Genomic DNA, 17,766 nt, shown 5'->3' on the forward strand with positions numbered 1-17,766 from the left:
AATGCAAAGAACTCCAAAAGGACCTCTCCAAAGTGAGTGAATGGGTGGCAAAATGGCAAATGCAATTCAGTGTAATAAAATGTAAAGTGATGCACATATGTGCTCATGGGTGCTGAACTGGTGGTAAGCGATGGTGACCCTTTGAAGAGCAGCTGTGAAAAAAGGCAAATTCCATGCAATGCTACCAATATTATAATACTATTATTCAAATTTATGCTGTGACCTAGAACTTGGTTCTCTAGGCATCTCATTTTTCCAATCTTGAATTCAGTTCTCCACATTTCTGCAGCAATTTGCAAATGTTTTATTTTAAAAAATCCTCATGAAAATTCTTCAGTGTTTTTATGCAAATTTATCCTAATAAACACATTTTTCTATGCACTTTTGACCAATGTACGTGTGCATCCCTGCCATGAGCCAAGATGGCGGCAGAGGCTTCAGCCCCTTAGGGAAACCTCAGCCGCCATCTTGGTTAAGTGCAGTGCTGACCGCACAACTGCACAACACAGCCGAGAAAGGTAAGTTGAGCAAGGGAATGGCGGGGGCTCCGAACCACTTGTTGTGCGACCCGTGGCAGTGATTCTGCTGCGAATTGCAGAAGGGGAGTGCCAGGGCCCGGAGTAGGCTGGTGCCCAAGGGCCCTGGCACATCTGGGGCTGGCCCTGGGAGGACTGCATTGCTATATTTGGATAAGTACGAACTTAGAAGGATGACTGTGTTTTGGTTCTCAGATGGTTTCAGAAACTGCAAATTAGATAGATTTAGCTTTAAATGCAAACTGAATAGAATTTCTCCCCCATCCCTAATGTGACCTCATTTGTACTGTGTACAGTTCTGCTTGCCTCACCTCAAAAAAGTTATTGTAGAGTTGGAAAAGGTTCAGTACAAGGCAACCAGAATGATCAAGGGGATGGAGCAACTTGCGTATGAGGAAAGATTGCAGCATTTGGGGCTTTTTAATTAGTTTAGAGAAAAAGCAAGTAACAAGCAACCTGAAAGAAGTGTATAAAATTATGCATGGCACAGAGGAAGTGGATAGAGAAACATTTTTCTCCCTCTCTTATAACATTACAACTCTTGGTCATCCAGTGAAGCTGAAAGTTGGAAAATTCAGAAAAGACAAAAGAAAGTACTTCTTCAAACAGTGCATAGTTAAACTATGGAATTCGCTCCCATAAAAAGTAGTGATGGCCACGAACTTGGATGGCTTTAAAAGAGGATTAGGCAAATTCATGGAGTATAAGGCCATCAGTGGATACTAGCCATGATGGTTATGCTCTACCTCCACTATCAGAGTATGCTTCTGAATGCCAGTTGCTGGGGATCACAAGTGGCAGTTGCGTTCAGGTCCTGCTTTCAGGCTTCCCATAGGCATCTGGTTCACCTGTGAGAATAGAATGCTACACTAGATGGGCCATTGGCTCTTCTTGTGTCCTTATGCACAATTTTTTTAAAAAATGCCAGCAAACATGGGCCAGGTAGGAGTATCAGCAATTAAGGAGTGAACCAGGAAGACCCCAGTTCAAATCATGCCTCTTGCATGATGAACTTCTCAGGCTACTTTAGACAAATATGGGAATAATAATAGTGCACTTCTTGCAAGGTTTTTTTAAAGGATTGCTGAAAAAAACAAAGTGTCATATGGCTAAGTATCACACATACACATGCACCCATTTCCTAGCCCTTTACACTTCTTTTGAAATATGTATGTTCAACATGCAAATGAATTCAGCATTTGTGTTTCTTCACACAGGCATTCCTGTGCTCTGCCAAATACAGCTGCAGCAGTAGTCACCAAGAACAAACTGTAAATATAAACACAGTGCTTATTTGATTATTCTGTTTTAGAATATGATTTATGACTACTTCACACAACATTTTCAGGTGTCTCATTTTTTAAAAAGTGTACATCTAAAAATATAAGCTATGAACGCAACAAACATGCATTTGCAAACATGTATATCGTACAAGCATCCTCATCAGGGAGTCTGGATGGGCTTCATTTCCTCATTGGGCGTATACTTGGTGTATAATAATAATAAAATACTTGGTGGCAAATGGTTCTTTGCTACCATGTCATATATGAAACGGCCCACAGATAGGGATCTGGGAGAAGTTCAATTCAGTTCGCATTGAGAGATGAACTTACCTAATTTGCACTTTCCAAAACAATACGTGAACCAAAGCACAGCCATCCTTCAAAATGTTCACTTCTTCAATTTTTTCAGTGCAGTTCTCCAGTCAAGTAATATGTATGAAAATGCATATACTATGGCAGTTTCCCCCAACCTTTAGGTCCCCAGATGTTGCTGGACTACAGTTCCTATCATTCCTGACCATTGGCCACGCTGGCTGAGGCTGATGGGAGTCATAGCCCAGCAGCATCTAGGGACCCAAAGACTGGGAAAGGCTGTGCTATGGTAAAGTGTGCATAAAAATACTTACATTAGTGAAAATGACAGTAAACGTTAATTATATTAGGCAAAATTGCTTTGCAAACATTAGGCACAATTACATACAAACATGTTTATATTAGGATAAATTCGCTGATGAATTTTCACAAGGACTTTTTTTTTATTAAAAAAATGGAAACTAATGTGGAAATGTGAATTGAACTGAAGACTGGGAAAATGAGAAACTGTGAGAAATAGAAATGGACAGACTTGCCTATCCCTACCCATAGATTGACTTTGACTAACTTTGAAATTTGATATGTGAAAATATGTGAAGAAGAGTAAAGATGACACTTGTCACATAAAGAGGCCACTCACCTCTTCAAAAGAGAGGTGCACAGGTCCTCACCTACAAGCTAGGTGGATGCTGGAGCTCTTTGGGCCTAGCACTGTTACCATATTACCCCATCTTCCTTTTGTTAAATTGTAAATATATTTCACAAATATCCGGTAAGATTCCTGTGCTCTCTTAACACTTATTCTCCACCAGGAAAGAAGGAGACAAGTAACAGCCAGTTTGTGATTCTGCCATTCCCATATCTTTTCTGTTGTTGTTGTTGTTGCAATTGTCCATGGCAATTTAAAAATAATATATTAAAACCATTTAAAAACAAATTACAGTCAAGAGAATATAAAATATGTATCGGAAGTGTCAAAGCCCAGGGTAAAGAGGTGTGTCTTCAGCATATGACACAAACTGCAGAATGAAGGTGCCAGACACGTCTCTGGGGAGGCAATTCCACAACTTAGGGGCCACAGAGAATGCCCTCTCCCGGGCCACCTCCTCCCTAACTTCTGAAGGCAGCGGAACTAACGAGTGGGCTGTGTTGTAGCGATAATGTTTAACTCCCCATTGGAGTTACAAGTGCACAAAGCTTGTGTTTTATTCCTGAAATATTCATGTATTGCATTGCTTCACAGATGATCAGCAGGGGCACACAGCAGGGATGCAATTAAAACTCTTATTTTCTGAGAGATGTCAGAGATATGCCTCATAATTTCTGTGCATTGCAAGTATATGGGTACAAGATCTACCCTGTATTAGAAAACATAATAGGGCTGCCTTGGCATTAATTTATGTGTTGCATCAATTGACTGACTGAAATCAAGATTACCGTTGTTGTTTAATTCAGCCCTGGAATTTCTCCATGTTTGATTAGCCAGAGCTGATATGGATATTTGAACTTATCCAGAATATAACTGGAAAAAAGGATAAACGTTTTCTAACCAGAGGTTTTATTTATCTATTTAGCGTTCCCACTACTTCAGACAAAGGAGGAGGACCAAAGATGTATGTATTTTATTTCATAGTATTTAGACTTTAAGCTTGGAAATAGTGTACAGGTCAGCATCTGTTCTTTACGATTTATTTCATAGTTACACTAGACAAAATAAAAATATAAAAAATGGAATGGAAACCTTTTCTTTCGAGGATATGACTATAACATTCTCCAGAAAATAGATCTACTTTGTGGGGTATATGACTGCTGCATGATTCTGTTGGCCACCTTTTGAATTCACCAATTACAACTTGAATGGCTTCCAAAGTAGGAGCAGTGTTTGAGATTGGGTTTATCATGCAAGATGGTATTTAGTGTCATTTCCAAGGTGGTAATTTTTAGTATCTTCCTGTAAAACCTTTGGCCCTTCAGTCCAACTCTTATTGGCCCCAGCCAGCATGGGCAATGATCAGGGATGATGGGAATTATAGTCCAACAACATCTAGTGGACCACAAGTTCCTTACCCCTGCTCTAGCACTGCCCCCCTCCAATGTGAAATGCTAGTTAAAAGAGTTGGATTTGGTGCAGGGAGCCTCATGGAGCTGTGAAACTCACTGTGTAGTCCTACATGCCATACTATCTATTTGAGACTGATCTACTTCACAAAGTTTGTTTGAAGATAAATCATGATCAACCTATCTTAATATGTGTGCTGCCCTAGGTTCTTTGGATGAAGAAAGGAGGGAAATAGAGCGATTTGTCTCATCGGGTATTTTAGCCATAGTTTACTTTCCTAACTGCAGGCAAAATCTACCAATCTCTCCCCTGGTAGATGTGAGTTATGCAGAAGTATTTCATCTGTCTGTGAGCCATAGAACAGGTTTCTGACATATTTATGAAGTTGTTATTATGAAGCTCATATTGATATCCACATTCTGCACACACATAAACATCCTTAAGCATATCTTCAGACATCATTTGGATTGTACGTTTATTATAATTGTTTTAACAAATTACATGTTTACTAGATTTCTGTAGTGTCATACTCAAATCAGTATGCAGTATTATACAATAAAATACTTATTTATTAATTAAATTATTTGGTTGCTTTTGGGAGAAGATTTTTTTCTTGCTTGGCAGCTAAGTATGGATAATGATGGTGCCAGGCATACCTCCCTAGGGAGAGTGTTCCACAAATGGGGGGCTGCCATTGAGAAGGCCCGTTCTCATGTTGCCACTCTTTGCACCTTCTTTGGATGATGCACATGAAGAAGGGCCTCTAATGCCAAGCAGAGGGTACTACATATAGGGAGAGATGGTCCTTGAGGTATTGGGGTCCTGAGCTGTATAAGATTGTATAGGTTAAAACCAGCACTTTGAACTGGGCCCAAAAACTAATTGGTAGCCGGTGCAGTTGTGCCAGAATTGGTGTCATGTGCTCAAACCATCTTGTCCCAGTGAGCAGTCTGGCTGCTGAATTCTGCAGCAGCTGCAGATTCCAAACTGTCTCCAAAGGCAGCCCCACGTATAACGCATTGCAGTAATCCAATTTAGAGGTTACCAGAGCATAGATAACAGAAGTTGGGCTATCCCTGTCCAGATAGGGTTGTAGCTGGGCTGCCAGCCGAAGCTGATAGAAGGCACTCCTCGCCACTGAGGCCACTTGCTTCTCAAACAACAGTAGTGGATCCTGAAGTACTCCCAAGCTACATGCCTGCTCCTTCAGAAGTAGTATAACCCCATCAAGAGCAGGGCACAACCCCTCCATCTGGTCTAGGGAACCACCCACTAACAGTGCCTCAGACTTGTCTGGATTCAGCTTCAGTTTATTGGCTTTCATCCAGTCCATTACCAAGGCAAGACATCCATCTATCACATCTACCTGGAGATGTAAAAGAGAGATAAAGTTGTATGTCATCAGCATATTGCTGACAATTTACTCCAAATCTCCAGATGACTCCACTTAGTGGTTTGATGTAGATGTTAAATAGCATGGGAGATAAACTCGAACCTGCAGAACCCCACATGGAGCTGAACCGCTCTGAGAGCGATCATCCAAGTAGGACTGGAACAACTGCAAAGCAGTGCTATCCAGCCCCAATTTGGACAGCTGCTCCAGGAGAATACCATGGTTGATGCTATCAAAATCTGCTGAGCAATTGAGGATTAATAGGGACCCACTGCCTCTATCTCTCTCCTGACATATGTCATCATGTAGGGCGACCAAGGCATTTTCTTGCCAAAACCAGGTCTGAACCCCAACTGAAATTGATTGAAAATAATAAAAAAGCAATGTATAAATAGTATACAAATTAACATTTCAGTATATCTAACAGCATGCAAAGCCACACTAGAAACTAAAAAATAACAAACCTAATTCAAAAAACCCCTAATAGGTCTTTACTAAACCATGAAGACAGGTGGGCTACCATAGGAATATCATTTTAAAATTCTGATTTTACAGCAGTGTGTGAGAGCTCTGCCTCAGATACCACCTGACTTGACTGAAGTGATGGCAATCAGAACAAAGCCCCTCCTCACATTTTATCCCTAAGCAGCACATAGGGTTGGCTTCAGATTTAGTCACACTTAAGTAATGACTAACTAAAGTCCCATTGACTTCAATGGGTCTACTCTAAATCTGGATCCAATCCATAGAAAGGTTCGTGCAGGAGGCAATATTCCTACTTAATAATATGGGCCCAGGTTATTTTAATTGTTCATTTCTTGTTGCTGCTGATGGTATTGTCAGCAGGAGGGTTTGAGGATGTTCTGCATTAGCTCCTTGGGAGTGCTATGTTTTGCCAGAGCTGTCAGAAACAGAAGATACATGCTGTGATGACAATCGGAGTGAAACATCAAATCAGGCCATATTCATCAATATTAGAGTATCTGCCAATAGACATCTAGAATCAAGCAGTGCACACCTTATAGCTACCTTATAGGTTTTGTTTAGATCCAGAATTCATCTAGTTACATAAGAACCTGCCTTGTTCTAAGTCGGATCATGGGTCATCTATGACCAACTCAAGTAGCAGTGGCTTTACAGCGTCTCAGGTAGAGTTCTTTCTCAGCCTGATATCTAAAATCATTTTAATCAGAGCTGAAATTATGGGGGAAAGCAGGGGGGGGGCTTAATGAAATCCACAGACCCAACCCACTGATTCACCCCACTTTTTGTCAAAGCATGGACCCAATGAAGCCTTCCAAAAAGAGAAGCTGTCACAAGAGATAGGCAACTCTTCTGTAATTCATGCACTGCTTTTAAGGAGCTAAAGCACCAGGAGATAAATGGAAGTTGGGCATATTGCAGAGAGCCTGTGTGAAAGAATAGCATAATCCTAGACAAAGAGCCTCAGCCTTTGTTGTAGATGCTGGTAAGGAAGGAATCCTCTCGGTCAACAAAATTATTCTTGAGTAACTGTTACTTCTGCATCAAATAAATACTCGGTTTTGTTCTGCAGGACTATCTACTCATCAGAACCGATTACATCTGCCAAGTCAAATGCTGTTGTGAGTGATCCAGCCAGAACTAGGTAACACAAACCAATGTAATTGATCACTGGTGCACTATATGATGATATGATAAACAATGATTGCTATTGGGTACAAAGCAAAGCGCTATAAGTCCCACTGATTTTAGTGAGAGAGATTTAAGCCAGGATAGTAGCAACAACTGTGGTGAGATGTTTTATACATCCCCTGTGATTTATGTCCCCAAAATCCAGTGCAAATTTCATGAAAATAATTGCAACAAAACAATCTTCTGCTTCTTCTAGGCAAAGTAGATTTTGAAGAGGTAAATTTGCAGAAGAAAAATAGCAGGAGGGAAGAGGTGCATAACTCTTCCCCCACCCACTTATTTCTGTTATGATTCCATCCCCTGGGGATACCTTGCAAACATGCAGCTGAAACCCAACGTTGGAAGTGGCTTGTTGGGAGCATTTCCAGTGTGAAAGTGGAGGTTGGGGAAATGGTTAAGTATCCTTTTTTCCGCTACTTCACCAATGAATATGGTTCGCTTCTGAAGGTGCTTTCCCAAGAAGAAACCATTGGGATTTCTTTATGCACCTTTCTATTTAATTTGTAGTTCAACATTTAACTTGAAGGTAAAATTAGATTATTCACTTTGGCCCTGTTCCTGCAACGACATCCCACATACGTGTTAATTTATCACAGTTGAGAAGCCATCCCCTTCATTAGACACATGTACCAACACACAATTTCTCTAGCAATATACATTTATGTGTTTCCTTACAAAGCAGGCCACGGCAACTACAGCCTGGCCTTCATGGACGCTGGGCTTCCAGGGGTGACAGAACAGAGTTCTAATAGATTTGAGCTCTGGCTTCTTTTTAGAAATTAGCCACTGAATATAAATGACTTGGGGAAAGTGGAGGGTTGGGGAATAGCTTTAAATATGTATGGAGAATTAGGATTTACATTCTCTGTTATTTGCTTGGAAAGAATAAAATCGGAAAAAGGGAAAAAGTCAAATGAAAGAGAGATTATGCTCACTTGTACCAGTTAGTGTATCTGGGATGTAACCCTGGAGTTTCCATCTTTAACTTTAAATCTACAGCTGAGGCAACTTGGGAGATGAAGCAGCCATGACTTCTCCCACTTGTTTTCTCTCAGTAGTTTTTTTTACTTGATTCTCCTGCCTGCTCTAGTCCAGGTGTGCTACACACTCAGTAGGGAGGCTGGGACAGATGACAGATTTGGCAAAGAAAATGCCGTTAAAACTGTGGTAGCCACAGCTGCATCATCCTTCGAGAAGGGGGAATGACCTTGTGCTTTTATTGAAAATGAATTAATTTTCACCCCATGTTTATAGGAAGAAAAACAGTAGCACACAGAAGCATCACATTTTCTCTGTACATTGGCAGAAATAGTTATGTGTAAGAACTACTTTAAATTTAGTAATTCATGGGATGCCCCATGGCCCCCGAAATAGCCAATTTGTACATGGAATCCTTCGAAAAAGATATTACTGCAGCTTCCAGTCCTTTTGCAGAACAGGTTGTATGTTGGTGGAGGTTTATAGACAATGTGTTTCTAATTTGTGAACTGCAGGAGCGTTAACATCCAATCTGATCTCTACCATAGTCTAGAAAATTAATTTATTAATCAGGAAACAAGGTGATCATTTGTGCACTTCCATATATAGAAAACCCACAGATAGAAACACTTATCTAGGGTTTGACAGCTCCCACTCTAAACCACTAAGACAGAACTTACCATATAGTCAGTTTTTAAGGATTAAACACAATTGTTCATCTGAAAAGTATTTTATACAGCAATCCAACATTCTGAAAAAACATTTTGCTAGAAAAGAATATTGCAGACCAGGCCATGTAAGTGGAATTTTTTTTTGTACAGATTAGTTATGTAGAATATGATTTCATGCAGTAATGCACTTTGCATTATACGTGTAATAATGTTGTGTGTCCTTGCAATTTTATTTTTGAAAATAAACACCACATTTTCCAGCATCTTAGGGTTTCCCCTTTTTTATTCTTGGCTTTTTGGATGCTTGCCACTTTCTGCTTTTGGAGTCTCTGGGTTCAAACCTCCTAGCAACTCTAGCCTCAGTTAACTTGATTTGGGTCAGAGGTGTGCAATTATTTTAGAGATGATTTTCCAGCATCTTTGTTCATAGATTAGAGTATGTAATCAGACTTCTTTAATAAATCCTGCGGCATACAGCACATTGGAATCCAACAGCATAGTCGAGGAACATTCATCACTCCCCTCTTGAAAGACGTTACGTCATGAAATATTCTAGGAACTAAACAGTATGTTGATGAAAGATTTTTGTTGTCACATCTGGAGATCTTAGAGAATAAAATATCAGTGAATTAAGTAGGAGATGCTGCTGTCACTACCCACTTACAAAAGGCTTGTTTAAACCTTTTCCTAATCCCGTCCTCATTCATTTCATATTCACCCTCCCCAGTGGTTCTTATTAGCATATCAAGTGTTCTGTTCCGGTTTCACCATGGGTAGAGAGCTGTGGTAACTGTATTTGACTGAGCTACAAGTTGCTATGGTAACCTTGCTATATGGCTATTTTGTATCCGTATCTAAACTGTAAGCCGCTTGAGAAGCTTAATTGGGAACATGCTTTCCTCTGGTCCTGGTAAAGCATCCTTGAATTTGGCCCTGGGACCAAATTTGATACCGGGTGGGGGCTCAAAAATCCCATAGGTGACACCAGTGAGATACATCCATATAAACTGTTGTCAAAGGAAACGTCATATTTTATGTTTTTAAAGCCGACTTATTTTTTTACAAGGTTTTATTAAAACACAAATTAGTGTAGTTATAATGGAAGAAATGTAATGGGGATGTAGAAAATGCATTCTTAATTTGTATGCAAATAATGCAAAAATGGCACACACATGTCAAAAGTTGTCAGATTTTGGGCCTGTATTAATTATTCTGATGCCCAATGCAGAAATCAAAATGCATTTGAAAAGATTTGAAGCTGTAATGGAAATCTTCCCTCCACTACTTTCAGAGGCACTGAAGTTCAGAAAGCATTTAATGGCAGCAGGATAATCTTATGCTTTTAAATACTAACAGTATTGTATATTCTCAGCCAAACTGTATTATCAGTTCTTCGTTATGGCCACACCTGTGGAATGGTGCAAGCCAGCAATTCATGGACATATCAAGGAAGCTGTAATCTATTAAAGAGCATTTGAAGGTCACATAATACCATATGCTTACTGGAGTATCATAGCTATATAGGAAAAAATTATGCTCAAAAGCAGGAAATGGAAAGATATTATCCTAGTAGTTATTTTCATGCCTGGCATTAATGAAAATATTGCTAATGGCTATGAAAATGCAATTGATTTTAAAGAGTGTTTTTTTTCCTTTTGGCCCTGCAAATAAATGCTTCTTGTCCTGTAGGTTGTATTCCAATGCAAGGCAAAATAGCCTTAATTCATCTGACTTCGTGTGGAATTAACTTGAGACCAGCATTCCTCTTAGCAACAAGTGTTATCACCTGTTTCACCTTTGCAGCCAAATATCCCAGGTTTACGACTTCACTGTATGAATAATCTAATTGTTTTATGTTTTATATTATTATTATTATTATTTATTAAATTTATATACCGCCCGACTAGCAATAGCTAGCACATAGAATTGCTGTGGTGTACTCAAATGTGCTTTTTTAAAAAGTGAAGTCAATAGAGCTTGTGAGGAGTTTAGGAGGCTATGTTTATTCTGAAAGAATAACTGAGCAAGTTGCCATTATTTTCACAGTAATTGTTTCCTCATACCACTTCTCAAAACATCCTGAAAGGCAGCTTCTTCCCATCTGTTTAATTCTGAAAATTACTGTACTCAGCAGCTCAGGATATTTTTGGCAAACTGTAAACGTGTTTTCATAGTTGGCTACATGCTCTTTAGTTTCCTAATTCTTGGCTACTGTTTGTGGTCTAGCTTTCAGTGAGAAGAATTTAAATAAGCCTGGCACTGTCTGGTCAATGTCTTGGCAGAGATGAAAACTGTGTCCTGGTCCTGAATTGGAACAAATGCTATTCCTGTATCTACTTCAATTACTGGCTAGCTTACAGATTGCCGAGTGAGTGAGTGCCAACCTGGACACAAATGGCCTTGGCCCATCACAGTCAGACAGTACTGATGACACTGTGTTAGAAGGCAGTCCTCTTTTCGTTGGGTCCCAGATTTCTATGATGTCAAATTAAGCTTTTCATTGCCAACTCACCTACAGGAAAAGAGAGTTTGCTTGTTCTTTTATTGCTTAAGTTAATGGGCTAAGAGCAGCAGCACTAACAAACAAGATAATATGGGTGACTCAGTGGAATGCATATGTGGACATTTCCCTGCTGTTGAAATAAATTGGAAAGCCTTGTTTGTATGCATAGGCTCAGAGTCTGCACTGGTACATGCCCTTGCACATAAGGGGTTCAGGCAGTATATTTTTGCCAATGAGAATAGACATGTAGAATCGGTGTAACTGACGTGGATACAAAAAAATATTCAAGAAGGGGAAAAGATCTGCCCAAATTCTTCATTTCAAGATCTTCATTTAAGGCCCCCTGGCAGTTGTGCTGTGAGGTGCTACAGAGTACCATCCTGTCCCCAGTCCTATTTAACATCTATATGATGAAGCAATTGGAAGCAGTCATTAGGAGATCTGGGGGAAGGTGTCATCAGTATGCTGATGATACCCAGCTCTATTTCTTTGTAACATCTGAATCTGGAGAGGCTGTGTCAGGTCTAGATCAGTAGCTGGATTCAGTTGTGGACTGAATGAGAGCCGACAAACTAAATCTAAATCCTGGCAAGATGGAGGCACTGTGGGTGAGCGCTGGTTCCAAAGTCTGCATAACTTGTCAATTGCCTGCTTTGGATGGGGTTGTACTCTCCCTGAAGTAACAGGTTTGTAGTCTGAGGGTGCTCCTGGATCCATCTCTGTCATTAGAGGCCCCGTGACCTCAGTGACTAGAAGTGCCTTCTACCAGCCTCAGCTGGTGAGACAGCTACAGCCGTTTTTGGACTAGCACGGCCTGGCCACTGTTATCTATGCACTGGTGTCCTCCAGAATGGACTATTGCATGCACTCTATGTGGGGCTGCTCCCCATGGTGACCCAGAAGCTTCAGCTAATACAAAATGCAGTGGCTTGACTGCTTACTGGAACAGAATGTTGTCACCATGTTATACCACTGCTGAAAGAAATGCACTGGTTGTTGCCAGGTTCATGATGTTGGTACTAGTGAATAAAGCCATATACAGCTCAGGACCAGGACACCTAAAATATTGTCTCATCCCTTATATACCCAATTGGTCACTGTGTTCTGCAGGAGAGGACTTCCCATCCTTAGGTAGGTTCCATATGATGTAGAAATTGGACCTTTAGTGTGGTGGCACCTATCCTTTGGAATATCTCATTATATATCAGATAGCACAGATGCCATCTCCATTATCTTTTCAGTGCTTGTTGAAGACCTTCCAACAAACAAAAAAGGCTTGTTGGATGTTTATATCCCAGTCTTTGTTTGCATTAGATTGCAAATTGTATGTATCATTTACCTTCATCAATTAAGTATAATGGTGGTGATGGTAGTGATAGTGGTAGTAGTACTACTATTGCTAATAATAATAATAATAAAAAAAAATTCTCCATGCGCAGCTACATTAGGTCTGCCACACACCCATAAATGTATAGGTAACTAAAAGCATTTCTAGGCCATTACTTTCTTAACTCAGAAGTAAATTGCATTGCACTCAATGGTTCTTTCTCCCTAGGATACATACTTACCTGGGAGTAAATCCCATTGAACTCAATTTGACTTTATTCTGAGAAGATCATAGGATTGTACACTTGGTCCTCTAAATTTATGGGCCAATGCCAATGCCAGCAGTAAAAGTCTGCAGTAGTCGTTTTGAAAATAAACATGTCTCTCCACTAAAGCACATTTTGTAACCGTGGTCCATGTACTTCTTGCTCTATTGATAGTGGTGCTAAAGCCTCAAACATTTGAACTGTCTTATTTGTAGATTATGGTCGCCCCCCCCCCCGAAATTCCAGTGTAATATAATTTTGAGATGCCATTATAGCTGTTGGTATCCTAAACACTTACATAATGTCAGTACTTTTAGGATTAAGCCACTGAACTTGTGTGAGCTTTTTGTTTGCAATCCTATTTAAATGCTCTTGGCGTCCTGCACTGCACTTTATTGGTGGGGATCTGACTTGTTGCCAACTCAATCAGCATTAACTTTTATCCATGAGAAAAAGAGAGACTCTGATTTATGAGACAAATCAGAAAGGCTGGAAAGTTATAGTGTTTCATTTTATGCTGGCTGGGTTAGAAGTTGAGATGGCTGAATTACAATTTATATATATCACTTGGTGATTCATCCTGCAGAGTGGTGAACTGCTTCCATTGGAAATTTAATTTTGCTTGATCTTGCTTGCTGTTTGAGATCATCACTAGATGTTTCAGTCATTGAGCTAATTCATACATACTTCTAGTGTGCAGGTCGTACATATTGCAGGGTGAGCAAGAAAGTCTTCAGTTCATGAATGTCCTTCACCTTATTTAGAACTTTCATGGGAACAGAACCTTTATGAGTTAATGCTGCTACATGCATAAATCCTGCTTATGCAATCCACCCACCTCTTTTTGGTGGTGGTGGGCACATCACAATGCATGGCATATGAATTTATTCACATAGACCCCTATTTACATTCAGATTCTGGAGAAGCCTGAAGGTTGCTCCCACGCTTACTGAGATTTTTTGCATTATTTCCTCATTGTATGAGGAAATATCTAAATATCGGCACATTTTTGCCTGCCTCACCTCTGTCTGTCCTCGATATATGAAATGTCTCAATGTGCTTTTACATGAAGTAGCTTGAGAATGCAATTTGCACTGCTTACGTACTCTAATGAAAGAGTTTGGGGAAAGTGTTTCCTTTTTTTATATCTAGCATCCCCATGAACCCACAAAATAAATCTGGCTAGTGCTGTATTTAGATTCTTGCTACTGACCTGGTGTGATCAGAACCCCATATAGCCTTATCCTGGAGAGAGCAGCCTGATCTGCCCATTGCAGTGCCATTTCTAAATGTATTCACTTGAGACACAAAGTTCAATGATGTAACTTCTTCTCTTAAAGTATTCATTTTTGGGTTAGCTCTTACAAGAAATTCTATAAATAAAAATACTGTACAGGCATGGGAGAATTGTAGGGTTCACTTGTAGCTTTTTACATCCTTTTTGCCCATCCCCTCCAGCATGAAATATTTATAATAAATTTCTAAATTTGGAACTTGCGGCAAATGCTTCCTAACATTTCCATGTGCACTGTGGCCGGTTATTGTAATAGGTACCTGCAGGAGAAGGTCCTCCTTAGTTCTCTCATAATCAATTTGTTTTGACTTGGTTACATCACTACAAGCCTTTTTCCCCCAGCTGTTCTTTGGATATAATTCCTTCATGGTACAGTCCAAACTTACGACAATGTGAGAATCGCTAGACAACTAGTTACTCTCAGAATGAGATATCTGTCTTGCACACATGCAAGTAATTTCTAGATATTGTATTTTCAGAATATGAAGGAACATATTCCCAGCAGCCTCTGCCTCCTGAAATTGTTTTTGCATCTGAAAGAGGCTAAGCTATTAAGAGTTTCCCACCACCACCGATGAAATTAGGATGGTGCATAGTGGGAGCACTGCTGGTGGTGGTGAGTACTCAGCCGGGGTGAAAGCTCCTGCCAGTGGTTGTCATGTTGGTGGTAGGCAACAGGAAAACCTGGAATGGAGTATTCAGGGCAGGGGTCGGGTGCTGGTGACTTTGAGTCTTCTGGACCCAAAGCTCCACAGACACCGCCCCCGAAGCTTGATTCTTTTTAGCGCAGCAAAAATAAATAAATGAGGGAAATCTCACCCCCCACACCTTCTGCTGTGACAGGCGCAAGCAGCAAGTCTTCAGATGCTGCTCCCCAGCTAGGGTTTGGATTGCTCTCTTCGTTTGCACTTTCAGCATTCTGTCCCAATACTCTGACAATCTGCAGGCCTTGGGCTCCTACATTGTGCCCAGTTTTTTAATCCTCCCTTTTATTTTGCTGAACATGCAGTCTAAAGAATAATTTTGGAGAACTTGAAAGCTCACTGTTTTGTTACATTTTCGATGAACCTAATAAAAGTAGTACTCTGTGATTTTTAGATTCACCTCATCTCACTGCTCATAATGAATCATAAGGTAAAGTCATTTTAGATTTATCATAAATGCAGGTAAAACTCACCATGACATTCATCAAAATGTTCATCAGAATTAAGCCTTCTAGCCAATTCTACAGAACTTGTTCCTGTCAGTGAGTTTAGGATTGTAGCCTTTCTAAAAGGCTGCCTGGACATTCAGCTGTATGCAGTTACAATCACATAAGGGGGGAGAGTGGGGCTGTGCTCATTAACCCTGACCTTCTGTTGTGTCTCTGTTGCCAGGATCCACTGTCTTCCATGTAGTGGAGTAGGAAGGTCTAAAGCCTTCTCTATGCATGGGATTCTAAAGCATTGCATGGAAGGCAGTGGGACCAGGCAACAGGGACATGACAGAGAGGATATGGCCAATAAGTGCAACCCTGGTATCTCCAGCATACAAATGTCATTGCACAAGAGTGGACATCCAAACAGAGCTTGAGTCAGCAACCTGTCCAAAAGTGTTTCACAGGTACATTTGGTCCTCCCATTTCAGAGGGGATATCAAAGGATTGGAAACATTACAGAAAAAGTAACCAAAATGATCAAGGGGTTAGTCCACCTTCCCTCCGAGGAAAGACGGAAGAGGTTGTGGCATTTTGGTTTCAGGAAAAAAGATGACAAACTGTTTTGTCCTGTCTTATAACGCTAGAAAAGCCAGTGTGGTATAATGGTTAGAGTGTTGGACTACGACCTGGGAGATCAGGGTTCAAATCCCCACACAGCCATGAAGCTCACTGGGTGACCTTGGGCCAGTCACTGCCTTTCAGCCTCAGAAGAAGGCAATGGTAAAACCACCTCTGAATACTGTTTACGTGAAAACCCTATTCATAGGGTCGCCATAAGTCGGGATCGACTTGAAGGCAGCCCATTTTCATTTTTTTCATAACACTAGAATGTTCTGAAATTTAAGGGTGTGTGTCTCTCTTACAAAATTAAAACACTGGAGTTTGTCTTTTCTCTGCTTTAGTACCTGAACTATAACTGTGTCAGGAGTAATCTTTCTAACTCTTCTGGAAGATCATTATAGTTTGTGCATTTAATCTGGCTAAGCTGTATGATTACACACATAAACCACCTTTTTAAAAAAAGATTGATCCTTTTTATCTGTTTTGTAGGCAGGTATGTCCATCTAAACCCAGTGGATCAGATGCTAACAGAGCCATGAATAAAGAGGGAACTGGGAGGTAGGTCCTACTACATTTGCAATGTTGTTTTTAGAATGTTAACTAAGTGTGGGAACTAAGTTCTAAGCAACTCATGTAGTCTTGTTCCAAGGATAAAATGGAATAACTATGTTTGCTGCCCCGAACTTCTTAGAAGAAGGATATAATTTGTCGGCATTCTTTTGTGGGGTTTTGTTTGTTCGTTTGTTTTTTACAACAGCCAGTGTGGTGTAGTGGTCAGAATGGACCTGTACAACTTGTGACCCACCAAGCTCAGTGCAGCCCACCAACATGTATAACGGTTCACTAGGGACTAGCTGAGCAGCCTTTATTTATTTATTTATTTATTACCCGTCTGGGACTTCAGAAGACAGAGAGACGGATGTGCGATGTTAGACATCTCACATGCTACCATCATGTGATGGTTGTGTTAAGCCTGCTTGTTCCAAGTTGTGCAAACCCTGGGCCAGAGTCTTGAACTTGGACTAGGGGGAGGTGAGCACAGGAGACCTGGGTTCAAATTTCCATGTAGCTATGAAGCTAATTGACTGGTCTTGGTGAGCCATAATCCCTGATTATAGCCAACCTTATAAAAAGAGATAAGCCCATAGAGGATGCATTGAGCTCTGTAGAGTAAAGCTGGTATACAAATGCTAAATATGACATAAGACAGTGCTTATCTGTACAGGACAGTATGAACCTGAAAATTAAATCTAACTTAACTACACATCAGTATACTTCAGCTATATTTCATGTGTTTATTTGCTTTGCAAATTTTAAATAACTATTGAAATATTTCTTAATCTCTAAAGAAGCCAAGAACTGGACAATCTCATCGAAGTCAAAGCCAAAGGCAATGAAAGTGACCAGGGGTAAGTCTTAGAAGGCTGTTTTGCTTATTTTAATTCAAAATATAAACCTATGGAGAGAGCCTCGGTTGTAACCACAAGAGAAAGACATGGGGAGAAGAGTGAACAGAATTTATACAGGCCAGTATGAAACTGAAAGTTCCAGCTGATTTGATATTTTCTTTGGCCAAAAATTAAATGTAACTAACGATAAACTGCCAGCTCTAGGATATTTCATGTGGTTTATTCGCTTTGAATATCAAATACACAATTCTAGGTGACAATTGAAATATCTCTGTACTTCCTTCCATTGCTTTTGTTTCATCT

At 40.2% G+C, this 17,766-nt stretch overlaps 1 protein-coding gene across 5 annotated transcripts in view; it reads left to right on the forward strand.

Annotated features, from left to right (window-relative positions):
* The window catches only part of SCEL (sciellin), an 83,828-nt gene that overhangs the window by 40,763 nt on the left and 25,299 nt on the right, over positions 1–17,766 (forward strand). For all 5 annotated transcript variants that reach the window (XM_061630075.1, XM_061630076.1, XM_061630078.1 and 2 more), the window contains exons 9-12: positions 3,706–3,744; positions 7,139–7,210; positions 16,544–16,612; positions 17,404–17,463. In XM_061630075.1, the coding sequence (XP_061486059.1) occupies positions 3,706–3,744; positions 7,139–7,210; positions 16,544–16,612; positions 17,404–17,463 (240 nt within the window). The remainder of the gene's footprint in view (positions 1–3,705; positions 3,745–7,138; positions 7,211–16,543; positions 16,613–17,403; positions 17,464–17,766) is intronic.

The sequence above is a fragment of the Rhineura floridana genome, chromosome 5 (assembly GCF_030035675.1).
Source record: "Rhineura floridana isolate rRhiFlo1 chromosome 5, rRhiFlo1.hap2, whole genome shotgun sequence".
NCBI classification, from domain to species: domain Eukaryota; kingdom Metazoa; phylum Chordata; class Lepidosauria; order Squamata; family Rhineuridae; genus Rhineura; species Rhineura floridana.